The sequence below is a fragment of the Sebastes umbrosus genome, chromosome 23, assembly GCF_015220745.1.
Source record: "Sebastes umbrosus isolate fSebUmb1 chromosome 23, fSebUmb1.pri, whole genome shotgun sequence".
NCBI classification, from domain to species: domain Eukaryota; kingdom Metazoa; phylum Chordata; class Actinopteri; order Perciformes; family Sebastidae; genus Sebastes; species Sebastes umbrosus.
Genome location: NC_051291.1, coordinates 19,931,799 through 19,956,745, shown reverse-complemented (window position 1 = coordinate 19,956,745; position 24,947 = coordinate 19,931,799). Strand labels below are relative to the sequence as shown.

General features: G+C 43.1%; 2 protein-coding genes across 2 annotated transcripts in view; one reads left to right on the top strand and one right to left on the bottom strand.

Moving 5' to 3' along the window:
- The first annotated feature begins 522 nt into the window (after nt 1-522).
- atxn10 (ataxin 10) lies at nt 523-16,094 on the top strand. The gene is made up of 11 exons (XM_037761083.1): nt 523-711; nt 1,876-2,067; nt 2,303-2,388; nt 2,494-2,590; nt 2,928-3,092; nt 3,216-3,296; nt 3,450-3,606; nt 3,760-3,877; nt 4,311-4,495; nt 10,196-10,259; nt 14,096-16,094. Exons 1-11 carry the CDS (start codon nt 569-571, stop codon nt 14,278-14,280), a joined length of 1,473 nt encoding a protein of 490 aa, XP_037617011.1. The 5' UTR covers nt 523-568; the 3' UTR covers nt 14,281-16,094.
- Nucleotides 16,095-16,143: 49 nt separating this feature from the next.
- The window catches only part of wnt7ba (wingless-type MMTV integration site family, member 7Ba), an 11,074-nt gene continuing 2,270 nt past the window's right edge, over nt 16,144-24,947 (bottom strand). Inside the window, exons 3-4 of the mRNA XM_037761085.1 lie at nt 20,268-20,539; nt 16,144-18,401 (exon numbers count right to left, since the gene is read on the bottom strand). Coding sequence (XP_037617013.1) covers nt 17,922-18,401; nt 20,268-20,539 — 752 coding nt within the window. The 3' untranslated portion in view covers nt 16,144-17,921. The remainder of the gene's footprint in view (nt 18,402-20,267; nt 20,540-24,947) is intronic.

Here is a 24,947-nt window from a genome sequence, read left to right as displayed (position 1 = left end):
GCTTTTTGCTGGGAAGCTCCATTAAAAATAATAAGTTATATTACCCTTTACAATTATAAAGGAAATACTTTGTACAAGGAATATTAAGAACATATACATATCAGAAAGTATGAATGTACATATAAATGAAATACTTTGTACAAGGCATATTAAGAACATATACAGGCATATTAAGAACATATACATTAGGAACATATACTGTATATACAGTATAAAATATATGATTGAGGTACTTTTTGTGTGAGAAGGTGTCGTATGAATTATCTATTTAAAAGTCTGAAGGCCTGGGGGAAAAAACTGTTCCTCAGTCTGCTGGTGAGAGACCTGGGGGTCCTGTATCTTCTTTTTAGTGTGTTTCTTTCTGTATCTTTGACACATTATGATGTATATAATGTATATATATACAGTCTATGGATGTGCTGCAGAGAGTGACTTGACAGCTGTGTGTGAAAACAGCAGCACATGCTCTGACCACGCCTCTTATCATGGATTTAACCAATAGCGTTTTAGAGATTTCACCGGAAGTCCCGCCCCCTGCCCAGACGGATGAAGTAGTGAAACATCATCTATGGCAGCTAACAACACCGACACCTCCGACAGCATCATGGACATCTCTGCGTCTCTCGCTGGCGTTTTGAATGAAGAACACTGCCCTGAACACTTGCAGGTTTTAAAAACATTCACAGCTGCGTTGCGGGACAAAGAGTACAGGTGAGGACAAAGACATTTACTGCTTTTATGAAAGGTATTGAGGGTGTTAGCTTACCGGCTAAGCTAGCATTACCAACAGTCAATTACAACTTCCGGTGTGACTCTGCGGCTCCATTGGCTGCTGAGACACCTTTGTTGTTTGTTGTCCTTTCTGTGTTCATAAACAGTCAGGTGGAGGTTCATTCAGCCACTGAACCGCCGTGTAACTCATCTGTTGTTCACTATACTGACCTATTTATGTCAGGTGTTACTTACTAAGGCGGTGTAACTAATTACTAATGATGGTGCACCACCGGTGTTGTGTCGAACACTGTTTCCCTGGTGATATGTGTCCCCCTAACCTAAACCTGAACCAACCCTCATCCCTAATCCTGACCTAAACCTGAACCAACCCTCATCCCTAACCCTGACCTAAACCTTAACCAACCCTCATCCCTAACCCTGACCTAAACCTTAACCAACCCTCATCCCTAACCCTGACCTAAACCTGAACCAACCCTCATCCCTAACCCTGACCTAAACCTTAACCAACCCTCATCCCTAACCCTGACCTAAACCTTAACCAACCCTCATCCCTAACCCTGACCTAAACCTTAACCAACCCTCATCCCTAACCCTGACCTAAACCTGAACCAACCCTCATCCCTAACCCTGACCTAAACCTTAACCAACCCTCATCCCTAACCCTGACCTAAACCTTAACCAACCCTCATCCCTAACCCTGACCTAAACCTGAACCAACCCTCATCCCTAACCCTGACCTAAACCTAAAGAAAAGAAAATACAAAAAAAAAAAAATATATATATATATATATATATATATATATATATATATAACTCAACTGGCCAGGCATGGGCCATGATGCCTCAGCACCAACTGGGCTCCTCCTCCATTTCCTCTCTCCTCCCTCCAATGATTTCCTATAGATAGAAAAGGGCATAAGCCCTGAGCTATCAAACCAGGCTCACGAATTTACGAACTCAACGGTGTAGCAGACTTAGACCTAACACCTACACTTATTACAGTGTAAACCAGCAACTGATAATGATATTACTTACAGCTGTGTATGACCAATTAAAATGTCTGCTGAGAAAAAGGACAATTCATTTTTAAGTTTCACTCTAAAGTAACAATCCTTCCTTTTCTTGTTGGTCTGTTCCCAGAGATGCTGTGGAGGAGCAGGCGTTCTCCAGTCTTCTAGACGTCTTGTCCCGACTGTGCGATGAGCTCCAGGCTGTCAGCTGTGACGACCAGGACCTGCAGTCCGTCTCCCTGCAGCTTCAGCTGACCGCCGAGTGCTTCAGGGCTCAGAGGAGCGCCTGCGTCCAGAGCACCCGCAACCAGAGTCTGCTCAGGTAATCCAGGATTAGTAGATGGAAGAATATGAGACAGATATTGGAACATCACAAAATGTATAGTTGAATCAACACCTCTTTGACACAGTCTCTCAACAATAATTCATTTTTATGTTGCTAAATTGCAGGCAGTATTAAAATGATAATGTATTACATTGCATTATACAGTATGTGTTAATGTTATTGTGTCCATACAGCAAGTACATAAGAATATATACTTCTCTTTTTCCTCTAGGGAGCTTGGTTTCATTGATGTATCCCTTAAACTCCTGAGCTTCCTTCATGCCACACATTTGGAGAACAGGGATGCCATATTTGAACGTAAGTCTAAAATTAGGCAATTGTAATAATTGATAATTGAGATTTTTTTTAGGCAAGTTTTTGATACTGAACTTTTTTTCACTGAAATTCTCCTCTATGGCCCAGCTCTTCGTTGCGGGATCCAGTTCCTCGGTAACTTATCGGTCGGAAACCAGATGTGTAAAGATGACGTCTGGCAGCTGAGCTTCCCAAATCTTCTCCTGTGAGTTTTGTGTGCCACAGCTGCCGTTATGTTTTTAACACAGCAACACTGTTACATAAATAATACAATAATAATTCACACTATCTTGATCATCAGTTCCCAGTAAAATGTTTGTAGGGCATCCTGACAGACTAGCCCTAGACGTTATACAAATCCTCCACATCTCTCTATCTCTTTCACACTAAAAACAGAGTTGACTTGAGACCACATTAAGCCCTTTGCTTTTTACACTAATACTTATTCTGTATCAGTACTTTTTTTTTGTGAAATCACAGACCTATGTACAGTAGGAAAACATTCGTCCTCACATCGTGTCAACCCAAACTTGTGTGAACAGGCAGCTGCTCAGCGTTGATGACGAGAAGGCGGTAAACTATGCTTCCATGGTGCTCCACACGTGTCTGGATGAAGCCAAGGTGGAAGAACTGTCTGATCCGCAGAACATCCAGCTGGCACTCAAAGTGATGGAGCTCTGTAGGACCCAACCTGACCTCGACTGGACGTAAGAGCAGTTGTTAGTTTATAGGTCTTAAGAGTTCACATTGTGTGTATCATATCAAAGCATTAGCAACTATTATCTGCTACTTGTCAGTAAAGTTTTGATTTGGTATTCATTCATTTGCAGGGTTATCATCGCTACTCAGTTTTTCCTCAAGTCTTCAGCTCTGGTGGAGAGTATGTACTCTGGGATGTCTCACCATGAAAGGTACTTTACTTTTAATGTAGTGACAATAACAAGTTGCATGCAAGTTGATGAAAAGCTAAACCTATCAGGGAGATCTATTACACATAGAGAATACTATTATCTAGTCCTAAAGGGTATATAGATGTGTCATATAGATGCATATGTGTGTTTCAGAGTTACTCTATTGGAGCTGCTCTCTGCCCAGCTACAAGAGGAGGACTCAGAGGAGTGTGGCATCCCTCCCAGTGTGGCTCGTTTCCTGGCTAGTTCCTTCCAGAAAGGCTGTGGGGCCGTGCTGACGCTCGCCACTGGCTCCGCTTCCAGTGATGAGGTACAGATAGTAAACCTCACTGATGTGTGTTTAGCAGGCCTGTGGAACTATTGTTGTAACATTTGGAGAGCTTTTTCCTATTTTCTATCTCCCTAACATTATCTCACGCAACATCCTTTCCCGATGTGACACTTTGGTTGCCATCCCCTGTAGGTCCTGCAGGAGGCGCTGACAGTGATTAGCCTGCTGGATGTGCTGTGTGAGATGACCTCAGACCACAGGCAGTTCATGTTCCTCCAGGACCACCCTGACCTTCTAGTGACCACTGTTGGTAAATGAAAACATGCACTCAGACAACCTCTCTGACCGGGTCCACAACTGGAGTTTGTGGGTCTAATTTTGGCCGTCTCATGGTAAATATGTCATGTGTACACCATAGACCTCCTCCTTGAAATGGATCCCCATCAAATCACCCACAGAAAACAAATATCAAGATTCCTGCACACAACCCTGCCTTATGTTGACAAGCAATAAACACACCGCTGAGTTTAAATACAAATAAGTTTGACAAAATCACTTTATCGTCTACTTAGACACCATAAAGTACATTTATCGAGAAAGTAAAATTCCCAAATTCCTAATAATTTGAATAATAAACTGTATTGGCTTGAATTTAATCTTGAGGTTATGTTAAATAATAATAATATTTTTCTTCCTTCTCTCTGTGCTCTCTCGCTTTTTCCCGCTTTCCATATTCTCTGCAGAGCTCCTGCGGCAGGTGCATGCTATAGGGAAAGCCAGTAAGAATATTTTCAGTGCTGCTCAGAACTTCTCCTCCTTCAGTGGAGAAGGAGACGATTCCTCCCATTCTCCTGTCATCAGCTTCAAGGCCCACCTCATCAGGCTGATAGGAAACCTCTGTTACAGCAAGACCGACAACCAGAACCAGGTTTGGAATGAACGGATGGATGAATGAACAGAAAAAGGATGCGTTCACACCTGTAGTTTGGTTCAGTTGTTCTGAACTAGGGATGTTAATAATTAACTGTTTAACCGTTAATCGACGTTAAGCACTTTAACCGATTAACGCTATCGGTTAAAACGGTTAAAAGAAATATTAATAAGTAATTAAAATGCTGAGAAAAACTCAGAGGAGCAGCTCGTCTCTTTAAGGAGAAAAGCTGTCGGACACTCGCAAAAGTTACACTGCAATGACAGAGCGGCGGCGATCACGAAGCTACCAGCAGAGCTACAGCTGCTAACGTAGCACAAAAACACACTCTGTTTGTCGGACAATCGCTATCGTTAATCTGGGCAGACAGAGTGTCGTTACGCCGGGCAGACACATAGCTGACAACCTGCTAAGCTAAATTAAATGTGCGATGGAGACTTTTACTGGGATCGTGGCTGCATGTCCGCAACACTACACGCAGCAGCGTGGGTGCTATTGTAGTTCTCCTGATGGTGAACTGGGGACTCAGTTGTCTGTTGTGCTCATACACTGCAGCTGGCACACTGCTGCATGCTAGGCACTACTCCTGTCGGTTAACGGTTAATAATCGGTTAACAAGGGTCGTTTATCGGTTAAGAGTTTTTTTTCAAAATTAGCATCCCTAGTCTGAACCAATGGAAATGATACACTGTTGTCTTTTAGTTCTGGTCCAGTTTGTTTTCACACTAACTTATTACAAACAAACCAAGAGCTGTAAACACAAAGTCATGTGGACTAACAGGTAACTGCGCGGACGTGTTACCATGGCTACCAAATAATCTTGCATAAATATATACAGACGTAGGCAAAGTTGTTGGTAACGTTCCGTTAGAGAGAGAAAAACCCACAATGGTCACTGAAATAACTTGAAACTGACAAAAGTAATAATAAATAAAAATTCACTGAAAATTAACTAATGAAAATCAGATATTGTTTTTGAATTGTGGTTCAACAGAATCATTTTAAAAAACAAACTGATGAAACTGGCCTGGACAAAAATGATGGTAGCCCTAGAAAAGATGTAAAATAATGTGACCATAGGGACATATTAAACTAAGGTGTGTCCTGTAATTAGCATCACAGGTGTCTTCAAACTTGTAATCAGTCAGTCTGCCTATTTAAAGAGTGAAAAGTAGTCACTGTGCTGTTTGGTGTCATGGTGTGTACCACACTGAACATGGACCACAGAAAGCTAAGGAGAGAGTTGTCTCAGGAGATTAGAAAGAACATTATAGACCTTCATGTTAAAGGTAAAGGCTATAAGACCATCTCCAAGCAGCTTGACTTTCCTGTGACTACAGCTGCACATATTATTCAGACGTTTAAGGTCCATGGGACTGTAGCCAACCTCCCTGGACGTGGCCGCAAGAGGAAAATTGATGACATATTGAAGAGACGGATAATACGAATGGTAACCAAAGAGCCCAGAACAACTTCCAAAGAGATTAGAGGTGAACTCCAAGGTCAAGGTACATCAGTGTCAGATCGCACCATCCGTCACTGTTTGAGCCAAAGTGGACTTAATGGAAGACAACCGAGGAGGACACCAAATCATAAAAAAGCGAGACTGGAATTTTCCAAAATACATATTGACAAGCCACAAAGCTTCTGGGAGAATGTCCTTTGGACAGATGAGACAAAACTGGAGCTTTTTGGCAAGTCACATCAGCTCTATGTTCACAGACGCAAAAATGAAGCATCCAAAGAAAAGAACACTGTACCTAATGTGAAACATGGAGGAGGCTCGGTTATGTTATGGGGCTGCTTTGTTGCATCTGGCACAGGGTGTCTTGAATCTGTGCAGGGTGCAATGAAATCTCAAGACTATCAAGGCATTCTGGAGCGAAATGTGCTGCCCAGTGTCAGAAAGCTTGGTCTCAGTTGCAGGTCATGGGTCCTCAAACAGGATAATGACCCAAAACACAGCTAAAAACACCCAAGAATGGCTAAGAACTAAACATTGGACTATTCTGAAGTGGCTTTCTATGAGCCCGGATCTAAATCCTATTGAACATCTGTGGAAGGAGCTGAAACATGCTGTCTGGAGAAGGCACCCTTCAAACCTGAGACAGCTGGAGCAGTTTGCTCACGAGGAGTGGGCCAACATACCTATCGACAGGTGCAGAAGTCTCATTGAGAGTTACAGAAATCACTTGATTGCAGTGATTGCCTCAAAAGGTTGTGCAACAAAATATTAAGTTAATGTTACCATCATTTTTGTCTAGGCCAGTTTCATTAGTTTGTTTTTTTAAATGATTCTGCTGAACCATAATTCAAAAACAATATCTGATTTTCATTAGTTCATTTTCAGTGAATTTTTATTTATTATTACTTTTGTCAGTTTCAAGTTATTTCAGTGACCATTGTGGGTTTTTCTCTCTTTAACGGAAGGGTACCAACAACTATGCCTACGTCTGTATATGCTTTGCATGGAGATCGCGTCCTTGACAGTTCATAATCAGCAGATGAATTTAATAGTAGTTTAGCTTTTGAATTCATGCTAAGACCACACATCTACTATCATAATATTCTGTGGTTTTCTGCATTTGCTTTCACACCAGAAACGAATCTCACCAAGTTTGCTGGGAAACAGACCAAGACTTTCATTTTCAGGTGGTCGTTTATTCCACAACAAAGTTCGATTGACAGCTTTTAAAACAAACCAAACAAAATGTTGTTGTTTTTTTAAACCAAACCAAACAGGTTAGGTGTGAAAGCACCCGATAAACTGACAGCCGAATTTTTAGTAATTAATTAGCAGAATAAAATTACACCAAAAAACCTTGTAATTATACTGATGTTGCATCTTAACTGGGTGGAAAAGAGTGAAAATAAAGCCCCAAATTACTGTAATTAAAAATGCAATGAAGGCAGGTTTTCTTTGGTCTTCAAACATGCACAAAACCAGCCTTTCTACAGCTGTAAACTCACTGCTATGTCACATGTTGTCATGCTGGTGTTGCTGGGATGCACAATTTCCAGTACTTCAGTGATATGCCTTACTATTATTAATATCATATCTAGATACATAGATATCATGTCATTTGGAAAAGGAGGGGAAATGTGATGAAAATCAGCTTCTACAAAATGACTACCACTATATTTAACCAAATTATGGTCCTCAAGAAGTGAAGGTCTGGAGAAAGTAAGGGATTTGGAAAAGGAAACTACATAGAAAACCTAAAATGAGATTGTTTTCCAGATGTTTTTTGTCTAGGATCTGAGGGGGGGGGGGGGCTATTGGTCTAACACAATGGGGTCAGAGGTCAAGAAGAGAGTGAGAGGTCTGGGAGGCCCTTCTGGTCTTGCTTTGACAGACCTATCTCTACACTAAATAAGCATGTTTACAGTAGAGCTGCAAAGCATAATCCAATTAGTTGTCAACTATTAAATTAATCGCTTAATAACTCTTTTGATGATCTATTAATCTGAGTACACTTTTAAGAAAAAAAAGTCAAAATTCTCTGACTCCAGCTTCTTAAATGTGAATATTTTCTAGTTTCTTTCCTCCTCTGTGACAGTAAACTGAATATGTTTTGAGTTGTGGACAAAACAAGACATTTGAGGACGTCATCTTGGGTTTTGGGAAACAATAATCAACACTTTTCATAATTTTTTGACATTTTATAGACCAAACAACTGACCCATTAATCAGTGAAAATAATCGACAATGAAAATACTGGTCAGTTGCAGTCCTAGTTGAGAGTGCAGGCTATAGTCTAGTCTTCTAGGCTGTTGGGTCCAACCACGTGATCTCCTGAGGACCGAGGACAACAGAGGACTGTAAATGAGTGTAATGTCTAATGAAGCACGAGGCCGTGTGTTCCCGTGACTGCTAGCTTACGACTTCTTTCAACACAACAACTCGGTTTTGCAGTGAAATGTGGAACATTCCCTCGCTCGCTTTGGTGATTTTATCAATTTCCCTCTGTCGCCATCTGTCAGCATCTCACTATTAGCATAAAGCACAGATAGTCAATAAAGCGGGTGGGGAGGAGTTGGCCTCTATCTGCGGCACATTATAGACCCAGTCCTACTTAATAGAAACAGATTTGTGGAATGCTTGTGGGATGGCCACCCTCAGTTGGCCTCTCCATATTATTTATGGATGCTGATCTGTGGTCTGTCAGTGGTCTGAAATCACCCCATATCTGTTTTCACTAAGATCCCTTCCAGTAAACCAAATGTCATTCTGTTCACCTTTGGGATAAGATTGTAATTTAAGACGCATGCAAAGCGCTGAACTGCGTGCACCGGCCTGAAGTCCAGTCGCTTGTTATTCATCTCTTTATGGGTTTGGACATAATGTAAGCAACTTCAGACAATAATCTCCAAAAGTGGAAAATCAGACCTGGGTGCTCGTAATGGTCAGCGACTTTGTTCCTTTGACAGTTTAAATGACATTTCCATTTTGTGAAAACTCAGCACTTCTGTCTTCTGTCTGGTTCTGGAGCTACCCAGCAGTGTGTTTGGAGGGTAACCACAACGGCGAGAGGAAGGCAACAGCAAGCGAAGACGATAATTAAGCCTATAGAATCCGACACATGATACAGAGCAGATCGCCCCGTTGTGACGGCCTTAGACTAACCCACAACCACACAGTTGCTTTTGCATATACCGTATGTGAGGCTCTGCTGAGGACAGGGGACACTTAGGTTGAATACATTTCTTGCCTCTGCTCTTTTTCCAGTGAGAATGGGCATTCTGTGCTGGTATGTTTTAGTTTTTTCACACCATAGAAAGCATGAATATCAGAGTTCTGTGGCGAAAAGCTTAACCTATTGGTGGCATTAATACTATTAAGTAGGGATGCAGTCCTGCATACGAGGCAGTGCGCCACGACCGGCTCTAGGTTGGTTTGGAAAGGCTCGGGGTAAGGTGCCTCCCGGGGCCATGGCCAAAGCGTCACCGGGGCGGACTGTCCTCAGTGCGCCCCAACCGCGTCATGCCCCCAGGGCGGGGTTCGGCCCACGTAAAAGGCGCCGGGGGTCTGCGGCGATGTCTGCAACCCACCCGACCCGTCTTGAAACACGGACCAAGGAGTCTAACGCACGCGTGAGTCAGAAGGGTGCAAGCAAAACCCCGTGGCGCAATGAAAGTGAGGGCCGGCACTTGCCACCTGAGGTGGGATCCCGGCCCCGCGGGGTCGGGCGCACCGCCGGCCCGTCTCGCCGCACCGTCAGGGAGATGGTGCGTGAGCGCGTGCAATAAGATCCGAAAGATGGTGACGAGAGGTTAGCGTCACACTGCTGTATAGTGGTATCGACGAGTACGAGTACATGAGCACAGTATCGGACCCGATACCCGATACTGATATCGGTATCGGTGCATCCCTACTATTAAATCTATTAATATAAAAATGCTATGAGAGGCTGTCAAAACCTACATTTTGTTTCTCATAGATGTAATTTGCAGGTTTAGTATTGTTCCAAAGATGTGTTATTAAGACAATCGATACAGAACGCCCTGATACATGGTGTAGTAGCAGACGTAACAGATACTCTGATTGAAATGAGGTTTTTTTGAGCTTAGGAAATTGTCACCAAAGGCATTGTTCCAGAGTATTAAATTGTGATAACTATTGATAAAATGTTCAGTGATACCAACATGAATGTTACCAGTTGATTAATTTGCACCTTGCTGAACTTTTCTCCTCAGGTGAGAGAACTGGAAGGCATCCCCCTCATCCTGGACAACTGCAACATAGACAGCAACAACCCCTGTATCCTTTTTGTTAACACAAGTTGATGGTCTGGAAATACAAACCCATCTGTGTTTATGTACGTATTTTTCAAGTTTATCTAAATCATTGTGCATATTTCTGCCCACAAGTCATTTCAGTCCTTGTGTATCTTATCCTGGCACTTTTAGAATTGAATCTGGCATGTTTGCACAAGAACGCCGGTGGGTTTGCAACCAAACATCTACAGTAAGCTTTGATTGCTGCAGTGTGTTGAAATGTTTTACATAGCGCTCACCACCTCTCAATAGATCTTTGCTTGCAGCTGGTCAACAGCGTCAACTGATAGATTCATTACTGAAGTCTGTCGGGCTGCTTGTAAACGCTGCTTTTTTTGTTTTGAGGAGCGTTCAAGTGAAGTCTGTCACTGTATCAGAGAGTTAAGTCGGCTCTGAGGTCATTATTTAGACCACAGTGGTGCATTTTGATATGTGTTTTTAAAGATTTGTCAGCCCCTGTTTACATACAGTACAGGAGGGAAGCAGGATATTCTAAACCAGTGGTTCTCATTGTGGGGTCCGGGAACCCCTAGGGGTTCATGAAGGGGTTCCAAGGTGTCCCCAGCAAAAAGAGGATTTGCTGTTTTGATTGATTTCCACTCTAATTATCTAATCTAATCTAATAGTAGGCCTGTCCGGTGCTCACAGAGTAGGGCAATCCTGTAACAGGAGAGACTTCAGGGACCAGGTCCAAAGCACACTGGAGCACACAGATTTAAGGCAACCAACTTTACTTAAAGGTCCCATATTATAAAAAAGTGAGATTTTCATGTTTTTTTTATTATAAAGCAGGCTTAAGTCCTATATAAATACTGTGAAAGTATCAAAACGCTCAATCCACAGGGAAATACACACAGCCCGTATTCAGAATCTCTGCATTTGAAACAAGCTGTCAGGATTGCTGTCCATTTGTGATGTCACAAATTTACAATATTTAGACCCTTTACACAGTTTTAAATGTAAACATTCTAAATGTGTCCCAGTTTATTCCTGGTTGCAGTGTATGTGAATGTCATCAGCTGACAGGAAGTAAACACACCCAAGCTGTTGCCTAGCAACGCAATTCTGTTGCAATTTCGTCGCAATTCCGTCAAAATGCACTAAAACAGAGCGTTTAAGACAGAGTGTAAATACAGGTATATTCAGGTCGACAGTATGAGGAAAATAAAGGTTTTTTTGAACATTACAGCATGTAAACATGTTCTAGTAGAAACACAAAATACAAGTATGATCCTGAAAATGAGCATGATATGGGACCTTTAAAGACTAATGTTTCGATGCCAAATGCGTCTTCATCAGAGTCAAAAGGTTTTTGATTTAAAAGTTTTTTTTACTCTTATGTAGTGTGCTTTGGAGCTTTGTACCTGGAGTGTCTCCTGTTACGTTATCAACAGTGTAAGCTTCACAAAGATAGGATTTATTAATTCACTTTTTTAAAAGATGGTTGTATTGGTTTGCATTTGATTGTACGTGTCTATCTAATACAGTGATCACTCTGTTCTGTATGTTAAAGGTCCACTTTGAGAGAGTGTACGTGTTCCCCTTTTCACAACAGTTTGACAGGCTTAGAGAACACACTGATTTCTGTTTTATTTGGAGTACACCGCTAGTCTCCAACCCCTGAGTCGTTCTCATGTCCAGCCCCTGCTGGGCTGTCCCGCTACCAGTCGGGTATTAGCCGGCTAAAGTGAGGGCATGGTGCCAGTTAACCAGGTCAATAGTCTGAGCCTTTGTCCCCGTGCCCCCTCTCCCACACACACACAAACAATCCACTCCGTCCACTTTTTCCACGTAGGTGTCAGCATTTGTTTCTGTTCAGAAAAAAGATTGTCAAAGAAAAATATGTTGTATAGATTTATGCGGGAAACTTGAGAGGGGTGAGCTGAGAATGTTTTGTATCACAAAACATAACTTGTCTGTTTGTTGGGCCGTCTGCGTACTTGGCGACCGACCGGCAAATACCAGGCACTCGTGAGTTTGACGTCCTGAGTTTGACATTGAAAATGTTTGGCCCGTGTTGCGTGTACCACCACTGTTAACCTCTCTACTACTCTACCTCTTTGGTAGACTGAGGCTCTTTACCTCTGTGTGTGCATTTCTTCATCAAATCCATTTTGTAAAATGCATCTTTCGTTACAACTGCTTGCACATGCTCACGTCTAGCATTACATATTCATTTATTATACCCCCGCGACAGTGGAGTCCGTCCGTCCTTCCTTATTTGAATAATAATCGACTAATTCCCAGTGATTTTCGAATAGTATTTTTGCTTGGAAATCACATCCCTAGTTGACAGTGTGGTCTAGTTGTGCTTTTTGGGGTTAGAAGTCCAGGGTGCCCAAAACTTTTGGCCAAAAACTATGATTTTTTTCGACTTCAATTTCGTTTCTGGAGCAGAACTCGGAAACTATTTAACTTAGGAACTTCAAATTTGGTATGATGGTTGATAGTGTAGCGTAGTTGTGCCTTTTGGGGGTTAATTTTGGGCACCCTGGACGTGAGGTAGGTGAGCTAAAAACAAACTACATTGTGCTCAATAGACTAATTCCATTAGTTCCTAAAGGGCAAAACCTTTGGCCGTACTTTAATAGGGGTCAAGCAGTGAGTGGGGGGGGTATGTGAGCCATGCTCACTTTTGCCTTGTTTGTTAAAGGAACAGTATGTATGATCTGGTGGTACCTAGCAGTGAGGTGAGGAGATTGCAACCAACCGTAGCCTCTCCTGTGTGCCAGACGTGTAGAAGAACTACGGTAGCCGACATAAAAACGTAAATGGCCCTCTCTACAGCCAGTTGTTGTAAGAGCAGCGTGGGTCATTTGGAGCAGAGCCAGTGGGTAGTGTGTGTGTGTGTGTGTGTGTGTGTGTGTACGAGGGAAGTGAGTGGTGAAGCAAGAGAGAGAGAGCGGCGGTAACGTTAGTGACTCCGGCTCAAGCAGGAAAAGCTAACTGTGTTTGGTTTGTCCGTAGTGGGCTACTGTTAAACATGGCGGTGCAACATGGCGGACCCGCTCCCTATGTAGATATAAACGGCTCATTCTAAATGAACGAAAACACAACAATTCATATAATCAGGTGATTATACACTAAAGAAACCATACTTATTTATATTATATATTCCATTTCTGCCAATAGATCCTCTTAATTGTTACACACTGGTCCTTTAAGTTGTGTGGTGGCAGTTTCTGTTAAAACAAGACACAAACCAACGTAACAACTTGTCTTTAAGTGAATTTAATAAAAAAGGCATACATTAATAACTAAAGCATCTGCAGATGGACTCACGAGCACAGCCACCTGTTGTGGACTGTGGCAAGTGAGCCCCGAATACAAAGAGTAGTCAGTATTTATACATTTAAAGCATAACATGAAGATAAGTGCAAAGAAGAAAAGAAGAGAAGGATAGAAAGTGTATCAATGCGTCAGCACACAGCAGACAACAGAGCATCACAAGACATAACAAGTATTTCAGCAATCTGTTGTTTGCAGTTACAGAGACCTAAAATGTCAGGTCACTGTCCTATGGTGACGAAGTTGAACATGTGAGGCCCTGAGATTATCTAAAGGTACAGTGTTAGACTGCAGATATGAAAATTGCCATTACAGTTGTCATTAAAGGTCGTGTTTTTGTATTTGGAACAAGTCCATTTTTTATGAACTTTAACCATTTTAGTGCGTTTTAAAATAACATAACTTTATTTTTCCCAGTGATGTTTTCTTCATCGGGGAAAACAACTAGTGCTGGAAAACAAGCCTGAAAAACAGGAAAGAACTACAATGTGTTTCGTTCTGACGTTGCTGTCCTTAACCGGATCCCTCCAGTTATCAGCCAGTGGGCCATCTTTACCATCAGGAACCTCCTAGAACGCAACAAGCAGAACCAGGAGCAGGTCGCCGCCCTGGAACGCCGCGGCACCACCGACTACTCTGCGCTCAAGGAGCTGGGTTTCCTGGTGGAGGAGCGAGAGGGAGGCTTGCTGCTCAAAACTGTGAGGAAAGACTCTTGAAAACCTCGAAGAAGAGGGAAGCCCTCGACCCGCAAGCAGGTTTTCATGTGAAGTATGTCTAGAAAGGAATAACGTACATGCGCACACGTATACGCTTGTGTGAACATGTACTCTTGTACTCATTAATGTAACCTTTAAGCTTCATCTGCGGGTGAATTACCTGTCCACTACTAAACACATACATCTTGTGCCTGTCCAGAATAACTGACAGCCACATACTGCCGATAGATTAAGACGCTTGAGAATTTGATTCCTACCAGAGAAGTATGTATTAATTACTTCTCTACCTCTTTTGCACTCACGCCCAGATGAGATTGAAGGTATTCTTGATACACAAAAGGTCCACGGGGTGTAAAAGCAGAGGTCAAGACGTCAGGAGCTCTTGTTTTGTCTTGACCCGAGTCTGGGAAATGAAGAGTTTTGGGAGAGGCGAGCACACGCTGGTTCCTTTGGCCGGGCCGATGCTTTGTGGTTTAATCCAAAGACAAAGAGACACCGCAGTGTCCGGGCTTTTCACTTTGCACAGACACCGATGTTACCAGCAGGGGTTGGGGTTTAATCCCAGGCCCATGGTGACTTCTGCAGTAACCGTGAAAACAAGAGAATGACCAAAACATGATGTAATCAACCCCCTCGCCGCCTTAGCTACTTAAACGGCGGTGTGTCGTTGCCAGAGGGACATTCCAACGCTTCCAACAATTTCTCCAAACAGGCACGATATTAATATTTCAATCTAAGGACATCTAAGGGCAAAATACTAAAACGAATAACAACTGACGCTGTGCATGTTTTGTAATTTAAAAAACAATGCTCCGTATGAAGCACGAGCTTGTCTCTGTATCTCTGCTTAAGAAGAATGAGTTTTATACTCAACATAGTCTAGTGAATTTCATCTTATTCCTCATCATCTTATTCTTCTTTTTCCATCCTATTGCTCTATAGTATAGATAAATAAGGGGACGAGGGCTCATTGCATGCATTATAGATCATTAATCATCTCTAAACTCACAACAATGAGTCCATGTTTTACACCTTAGACTGCTTTTCTTCATGCTGAGCTAGCTATATTTGAGTTTCAACCAGACTGCATAGACTTTTTTAGAGATTTAGTGAATGCAGTTCTTCCTGTTTAGCTGTAGTTGTGTGTTTTTGTGTGTGTGTGTGTGTGCTTCTGGATCAGTTTCCGACGGATGAGAGCATACTGAAACTGTACATCCGAAGAGTGAATGAATTAATGACTGAATGCGACCAGAGGCATTAGTTTGCAGAATGACATCCCTCCCTGCTCCTCCAGTTGCCAGATAAGCTGAACAGTCCTGACACCTCAACAATGCAGCGCTTTACTGGCCTGCCCACACCCTGCTCCACCCTGTTTGCTCTGCTCTCTGATTTTTAATGACAAAATGTATTGAAACAATCGGCTGGACTCTCCCCTCAATCCGCCGGCATAGTGAAGGGAGCTTACGCGGTTCCGGTCCCCAGGATTTCAGACAGCTAACAAAACAGCCGTTACTCGCGCTCGACTGGCTGGCTGCAATGCTTTTCAGCCCCACAGGAAAGAGGCTGTGCGAGTCAGCCGGGCTGAATGAGGTGGCAACGCCGCCGGCCGCCCGTTCACCTCCTGACACATTAGTACCACATCAGTCAAGGCCACAAGTTCTTGTGTTTCCCATATCAGCGTTTTATACAGCAGGCCTCTACTACGGTGTATTTGTGCCTTCTGGTTTCAGCAAAAAAAACACTTTGTCAGGGTGTAAAGTATATTTCATGTTTGGGTCAAATATAATGCTTAATAAAGTATTGTGTGTGACAAATCTTTTTGGTAATGATTTTAATAAGATGTGACATAAAACTCAAGAGACGTTTAAAGGATGTTCAAATTTTATTGGTAAAAAAGAAAAAACACCATGTTTGTAAGTGACAAATAAAATTAGCTGTATTGGAAGTTACAACTATTCCTAACTTTTAGGAAGCAATGAGTTGTTCCTGAAACACAGAAATCTCTTCGATCTAAAGCTGCACAACTAGTTGGTTGCTCCCAACGTATATTATCTACTCGCAATTCCATGCATTTAATCAAATACTTAAACAGTGGTTTCCTGGACTTTTCCAACACGTGATGAATCACTCGGCTACGTTGAATTGTGAAGGATCGTATCTAGATGGACAAATCTGGGCTACTTTGATCAAAAACAACGTGGAGTATTTACAATTTAATTCCAAATAATTTATAGCTCTCAAATCTGAATACAATGACATTAGAAAACACTTTAGTGACTTCCTTTTCCATCTATAAATGACATAAAGTGCCACGTTCCTCATATAAAAATATACTCTTCAAATTGTTTTGTAAGTTATATAAAGCCTAAATAAACATTTCTGAATACATTAAGGGTGCTGTCCAAAAATAGCTTTTTGAGGCCTTTTGATCCTCTCATATACCCCCTTCTGTGTGGTTTAGGGCACATGCCATCCAGCCAGGCAGGCCTAAACCGCGCTGGAAGGCCTTGTGTAAGCAGAGGCCATCATGTGGAATTCCACGTCTCTGCCGTTCATGGGAATGTTGGATGTTTCTGAACCTGATTGCACCTCTATGGCGTTCCAATGAGGCTCACACATGCTTTTCTCAGAAGTCCCCCCTCGAAAACAAAACAATGAACACGGTCAGGGTGGAAAGTGCCGTTCAAACAAGTTGACAAGTTGGATGCTTAAAATAGTTTGGGAGTTTTTTTCTGCCTCTTCGGCTCTTGGCGTAACAAAAGGGTCTGGGATCGGAGGGGGAATTTGTCCATGAGAGAGATGTCGGCTCAGCGCTCGACAACACAACTTACTGATGAAAAACAGAAAGAAATGTGACTATGTGAGTGCAAAAGAAAAATCTGTAGCAAAATACGTCACCGACAACTGATAAATAGAGTTTAGTGGCAGTTAATGCAACTCCATATGACTAAAAATCACTTCCTCCCAGCTTGAAATGTATCAGTAGCAATTGAAGATCATAAAAAGAGAGGAAAAATGTTACAGAGTAATTGAGTTTGCTATCCATCCTATAAGATAAGATATTTTTTACATAAATAATTTTGTTTTATTTTCAGTGTTCAAACAGAATACAGTGTGAGCGTACAGTTAAAAGTAGTCCACTGCCATCTTTCAGTCTTCTGTCATGGCTGCCTGAAGCGCTTAGAGCATTTCCAGTTAGCGTTGTTACAAAAGTCTTCTCAAGATCCAACAACAGTCCTGGTTGTTGTTTTTTTTTCCTCTTGTGCGTGACATCCGTAAGCTACATCTTTGCAAGATGTTGTCTTCCAAATATTGCTTCGCTTGAGGCAAAAAGAGTGAATCCTTTCACCTGCGACATGTCTGCATCATGTCTGCATCATGTCTGCATCATGTCTGCATCATGTCTGCATCATGTCACAGTTTTGTACCAGCGCGCAAAAAAAAAGTGTTTTTTCAAAATCTCTCCAAAGCTCATGTCTGTTTTTTTCTTTCTTTAAAGAATTCCAAAATAGGATGTAAAAATGTGCAAATTGTTGAATAAATACTTCCAAGTCCTTCACTTCAAATTCCACTTTGTCATCATCCTCTTACCATCAACCGTTGTCCGTTCTTCCCAGCCTCTCCTCCGCTTCCCCCGTTCCCTACTTGCAGGTGAAAACTTCCGATTTCTCGCTGCACGTGTTGCACTTGACAAAACAGCACCAGTGGAACTTGCAGTTGCACTGCCAGATGCGCGTGTAGTGGTGCGTGTTGTAACCCCGGCCGCAGCACATCAAATTGCAACCGTCCGTGTGGCCCGAGGTCCCGTTGCACAGCCTCCCCCGTGTCCCCGTGCTTCCCGTGGCCGTGTCCTCCTCGCAGTAGTTGGGCGAGCGCTCCAGGTACACCAGGTCCGTGTCCGTGGGCTTCTGGTAGCCCCGGGCCTCTTTGAGTCGTAGGAAGGAGGGCTGGCGGAGGCGCGAGGCCCGGACCGGCTCCACTTGAACCGCTCCGCTGTAGCGATCCTTCAGCATGTAACCGATCTCTCTGAACTTTGGGAGGGTGATCCAGCAGGTCTTAGTTGTGCAGGAACCGGACACGCCATGACATTTACACTCCAGCTTCATCCTCTCCTCCAGGATCTGATCACATAGAGAGGAGACATTAGCTCTGTATGAATTAAAAGAGATAGTTAAAGGGGACATATCATGAAACACTGACTTTTGTACATATGGTACATTTGGGCATCAGGAGTGCCTACCAATCCATAAACTGTGAAATAACTGTGATTTTCCTACTCTCACCTATGGTCATGAGGGCTGGGTTATGACCGAAAGAACTAGATCGCGGGTACAAGCGGCCAAAATGGGTTTTCTCAGGAGGGTGGCTGGCGTCTCCCTTAGAGAAAGGGTGAGAAGCTCAGTCACCCGTGAGGGACTCGGAGTAGAGTTGCTACTCCTTTGCGTTGAAAGGAGCCAGCTGAGGTGGTTCGGGCATCTGGTAAGGATGCCCCCCCCCTGAGCGCCTCCCTTGGGAGGTGTTCCAGACACGACCAGCTGGGAGGAGGCCACGGGGAAGACCCAGGACTAGGTGGAGAGATTATATCTCCACACTGGCCTGGGAACGCCTCGGGATCCCCCAGTCAGAGCTGGTTAATGTGGCCCGGGAAAGGGAAGTTTGGGGTCCCCTGCTGGAGCTGTTGCCCCCGGCGACCCGACCCCGGATAAGAGGTTGAAGATGAGTGAGATGAGTAACTGTGATTCTGCTCCCCTTCCTGTGTCACATGCAGGCTCATTAGAATATACCGCCCACGGCTTGAGAACTAATTTTGCAAAGGTGCATCGTATTTTTCACGTAAGCCAATCAGAGCAGACCGGGCTTTTTAAAGAGACAGGCGCTAAAACGGAGCGTTTGGAACAAAGGCTGAATACGGGTATATTCAGACTGATAGTATGAGAAAAATAATGTGTTTTTTGAACATTAAAGCGTATGAACATGTTTTAGTAGAAACCCAAAATACAAGTATGAACCTGGAAATTAGAATGATATGTCCCCTTTAAGGGCTGAAAACATATTCTGTGCGGTTAATACATAAACAGTCATTTTACATACGTCCATAGCTTGAATTTGAAACCCGTTAATAGCAATCGCATAGCTTTCAGATCCGTCTCTTTCGGGGTATAGGCCGGGCTTTCTGCGGAGACTTTGACTTTCGGCACTCCAACCGGTACGCCAACTTTATGTCAGAAACCTGGGGGAAATAACTCATAAACCCAGACTGTAGTCTCTAATTAACTTTACCTTTCTTCAGACCACATAATGGCGCGACAGCCCCGAGAAAACTGACCAGAGCTGTTGTGCAACCATGCACATATAGAGTTACTTTGTGGTTTGAGCCAGATTTATATTATAATGCCTTTTTAGATTGATACACAATTGACAGGTGACTGTTTGCCCCTTGTGACTGAGCTTGATGGTAATGTGAAAAACAGTATGACTTTAGAGCGACTAAGCTCCTCATTAGAACATCTAGTATCTTGTGCGTCCAGAGCACTAGTCAAATCAGTGACTATCACGCTCTGGGGTCGTTTGCTCTTGACTTTGGCTGCCTCGGTGTGTGCGGTGGTGCGGAAGCGCGGCCTTTGGTGCTTCCACTGAGAGGAAGAGAGGGAGACTTGCAATAATATCCTCTATCCCCACTTAATGCGTAGTAATTCAGTGAATGGACTGTGAGGCTGTGGCACGACTCCATTTTGGCAGCTTCATCTGCCAAGTTTTGCATTTCTGTCACACATACACACTCCCGCTCTAGTGTACAGGAGCTTTGTTCAATCATTTCTGCACTTGTACAGTTTAGGGCTGATACGATTATAGTGACTGATGCAAATACATAACAAATAACTGTTTCAGAATCATGGACAGTCTTTCCTTCTTCTACTGGAATATGGTGTTGTATGATGTTTTTAGATGGATACAGTTGGTTTCGTCCTCAGTGTGGTCAGTGTTACCTTTCGCCCCGCCTCATTGTTGTGCAGGTTCATCAGCCGGCGGGCGTTTTTCCTGATCTCGCGGGCGTCAACAAAGCGCCGCGAGAACTCCACGCCGTACTTAACGTCGGCCGAGCAGCCTCCCCACTTCCAGCCCTCCTCTTGGTCGTGGTAGCCCTGCTTCTCGCGATCGCAGCCGCACTGGCTGAGGTTGCCTTGGCTACAAGCCGTGGTCACCGCGTGGGCGACTCCGGCTGCGGTGATGGCATAAGTGAACGCTGCCTCCCTGCTGCCTGAGGAGAGAGAAGAAGAGCGGAATCTGAATAAATATGAGGCGGTGTAGTAAGTAGTAATAAAAGTACCCTCATTTAAATTGAGAAGGTTTTTCATGTACTATTTTGTAGCCTAAAATCAGTACTTGCAGTGCTTTCCTCAGAAAAACAAGATTTGCATGCCCATCATACACTTACGCTGTTCTGGCACCAGCAGGAGGATTTAGGTTTCTCTGACCCTCTTACTTTGTAAAGGAATGTGCTAAATTAAAGGAACACTGCACCAATTTTACACATGAATTGCAGATTACCTGTCATGAGAAGTACTACTCAGTCTATGAAAACATGTGTATAATGTCTTCTATGACGTCATCGGGGTTATTTCAATTCGGGGTTGAGAAGATTTTTAGCAGAGAGCCTGCGTTACTGAACGAAGTGGCTGTTAGGACGCCATGGCTTCTACCATTCTTCTTTAAAAGGCCCTTTACACCCACATGGGTTTTTACACTTCTTCTTGCTTGGGCAGAGCCATGCTGGAACTCCATGAGGTCACCAAACTTCATGAACCAATAAAAGAAATGATGAAGGTGTAATTTCTCCCACCCAAACACTTGCAGCAACGCAAGAGATGTCGATCAAGCACAAGCTGTACACACCCAAACAGTCCTAAGAAGATGGGTGCGTTCCAAATCGCATACTTTTACTCTTAGTACGTACTGCAGCTGCCCTTACAAAGTACACACTGTTGCATGCAGTATGCGTACAACTACTCTGTCATAACATTGCATCTTGAACTTTGACCTGCTCATATATCTGCTGCACAGAGCATTGTGGGTGGGAATAGCCAGAAACCTCACCCTTCCCTCAGTTCCTGTCTACCTCTGTACTTGCTGGACTACTCCTTTTTAGAGTTGCCATCCGCAACTCTGGAGAGCATCACAGATCAGTCTGTAGAGTATATTGATGCTGAAAGAATGCCACAGTGGCCATTTTTTATGTATACGTAACTGTGTAACTAAGTACCTGATACTCCAGTACTTTTACTTGAGGAGTAATCTTACCCTATATTTATTAATATGTCAAGTACCAGCACTCTTTTCAAGCTTACTTCATTTGAAATAGTGTCTGAGGTAGATTAAAGGGCTAGATATGAGAAGTTGACTTTAAGGAGCATCAGTATAAAGATCATTATATAATATAATAACTCATTGATTTTTTTCTTTCTGCCAGCAGTTCTATATCTCTGACGGCCGGTCGCTCCACAAAAATTCCACCACCCTTTGGCGGCCACAGTTTTCGCCGTAGGAGGGTGAAATTTGTTGTTGTTGTTGTTTGTGTTCATGCCAATTGGCAATAAGGGGGTGCGGTTGTGGGAGTGGCCTATAACAAAAAGGCGCGTAACTTCTAAACGGATTCACGCATCATGATCAAACTCACAAAGCATTTGTCATAAGACAGCAGAAAGTTCCTCTCATTGGTTTGGGTTAGCCCCGCCCCCCTATACTTAAGCCACGCCCTCTTTCATAACTCATGAACCATGTCTCGTAGACACTTGTGGAGGTGGGAGGTGCGTGAATGCATGCACGTCCATGGTTGCAGCTGTTGCAAATTCCTTTTATTTACTTTTTGAAATTTTCTTTTGTTAAATGTAATTTATTTTTATTTGGAAAAGGCAACATCGCAGAGCGTCCAAAGACTGTTTTTATGCACGTATATGCATAGAGACAGAGGTATTAAAAAGCTGCCGTGACTCAGTCCTCAGGAAAACTTTCAGTCCTCCATCTTCACCTCCAGTATAGATATCCGTGTGTAGTCTACCTCATTTACAGGTGTAACACATCTACACACATACACATCTATATTCACCTGCAAACCCACATGTACACAGCCTACATACCTATGTGTGTATTTCTACTTCAATCCGTCAGCAATTTTTTTTTCAACTTTCTAAGATATGCTCATCCCATACTCCATTATATTTCCATCATACAAATTCTGCTGGCATTGGGGTTTAGAAATTCGATCCATTTATAGTTTTTTAATAATTGTTATATAATTTAAGTCAGCTTTTCCATTTTAAATATTTCTAAGATTATTCCATACCATTCTTCCAACGTGGGGTGGTAACTAGATTTGGCCACTTTCTAGTGATTGATTTTTTGGCCGCCAAAAGGTCTTGAATACCGTGCTTAATGTTTTGTGAAAGCCATTCCAATATAAACGCAGTTTGGGAAAGTCCCAAAATATATGGAAATAATTTGCCTCCCTTGAGCCACATTGTCTCCAACATGTCAATATTAATAATAATTGTGTCGTATTGTTGCATTTTTTCCTGGTGAGGGTAAAATATCTTAGAATATTCTTCCAGGACAAACGGAGTCAGTTGAGGACCATTGAAAACTACAAATGCCCCCCCAAAACCTCCTCAGAAAGCCCCGTTCCTGCTTCTTTTCCCCTCTTTTTCCCCCATTGTTTTAGCATAAAAGAGAGCATTAGATAATCTAGACATGGGCTTATCTGAAGGCTCATTTCAGGATTTTATAAAACTCAGATAATGCTGTTGATAAGTCTGTTTCATATCACTATTTCACTCAGAACAGTAATCGGTCTAGTGAAGACAACACAAGTGACATCTACTGGCTGACTGGAGGAGCTTTTTTTCTGCGTTGGCACTCACAGAGCTGCTGTGTCTTAATGTTTTTCATCAATGGACTTTCTCACGCGGCTTAAGTGTCATTGTGTGTCGGTCTTAGACGGTCCACATTATTATAGCAAACGATACCGCCGCGTTGCATGTCGAAATAATCTGTGGCCAGGCCTGACTGAGATGTGCCCAGCCATTTCCAAGCTTTTGTATGTCACCATTTGAACTTCAGAATAAACACATTTATATTTATGGCGTGGAGGGGGGAAATTAATTTATTGGCACTAGGACGGGTAAGAGGATATCCTCCCTCCACCAATCAGGATAATGCTGGGCCTCCGTTCTTCTGAGTATTAATGCATGGCGTCTCTGGTAGAGGCGATTCCTAATGGCTCCCCTCCAACCTGACAAACTCACTCGCACAAAACCATCGGGCCTGCGGTTCCCCCCCGCTCCATAACTCATAACAAACTCTGAAGTCTTCTCTCATCAGGCTAAATCCGCGACCCATTCAGATATATTGTATGGTGAGCATTTCTCAAGGCATCAGGCCGCATGCAATAGCCAAACAGCCATCTCCTCGCGCTGTGATTTGTTTGGATTGTACGGCATGTGCATGCAGGGCTCCATTGTTGCCATCCAGCTGCTGGAGCTGACTTCAATTAGTGGTTAGCATGGATCTCTCTGGTCTTTCTCAATGCCTAATGAGTTTGCAGGCCCGGCAGGTCAGTCAAACGAAGTGGTGGATGGTACATTAGCGGCACAAGAGGGGGTATGGCTGAGGCTTACATTTTTTTTTAAATAGCAAAAATTGACAGAACAATAGAATAATTAACGGTCTAATTACACATTTAGTCTCCCAGAAAGCACTTATTTGTTTAAAGTGTATGCGTGGAGAGGACATGAGGACCTAAGCCGGGGTCCAAAGCCGTCTCTCTCCGAGCTCGTTTACACACCACAAGAGAAAAGAGACATTTCCTCTGACAAAAGAAATAAAGGGATCCAGACGTCTGTCTGCCCGTGTCCCGTGTAGAAGAAAGTGATTGCTCCCAGAGCTGCTAGATTAAACATGGATCCAAACCCACAGCGAGACCGCAACAAAACATTTCGGACTGCAATACAATTTATATAAGAGGTTCACATTAGGAGCAAACAGGCTTCTGTGAGAAATAAAACGGGGAAGAATGTTGACTGAAAGCAGGGAGATGTGTCCGTCTGCAGAGAGGTTGGATATAGAAATGCTTTCAGAAGATGGCACACCCAGATAGGCGGCATCAGACCCGGCTTTATGAGGACGTCTTCACACTCACTTTTATGACTGCTTTGCTGTGTGTTGCAAGCCCAGTGATGTCACACGCATGAGCTACAGATTTACTCTCCTTTGGGGACACTGGCAAGGTCTTTGAGTTTCAGTTTGTAGTGTGTTAGTGTTCAAACGAGGCAGAGGATTTATCGTGGTCGCTGCATGGGGTGTACCAAACAGAAACGCTTTCTTTGGAAGCTTTGCCACCCATCTTTAAGTCTTTTTCATGCCACTTAGTCGAGCTGTGCTGCAGCTTTTTCCTCGTGCCACTGACGACGCTTAGAGGACAATAGAAGGAGAAAGAGAAAACAGACTCAGCTCGGTTTGGTTGGGCCTCATTAACATACCGGTTGACACACCTGTGGACAGATTAGCACCAAAAGGAGGGATGTGATCACACATCACTGCACGCTCGTGCCTCTACGCTAAGATTTCCACTCTAAATTTAGTTTGATCTAACAGACTGTTATGAAAATGTACTT

Excerpts from the sequence above, each read along its gene's own strand:
- atxn10 (XM_037761083.1), top strand. The coding sequence starts at position 569 with ATGGCAGCTAACAACACCGACACCTCCGACAGCATCATGGACATCTCT. Across the intron at positions 3,878-4,310 it reads CCTTCTAGTGACCACTGTTG|AGCTCCTGCGGCAGGTGCAT; the intron begins GTAAATGAAAAC and ends TATTCTCTGCAG. Across the intron at positions 4,496-10,195 it reads AGACCGACAACCAGAACCAG|GTGAGAGAACTGGAAGGCAT; the intron begins GTTTGGAATGAA and ends TTTTCTCCTCAG.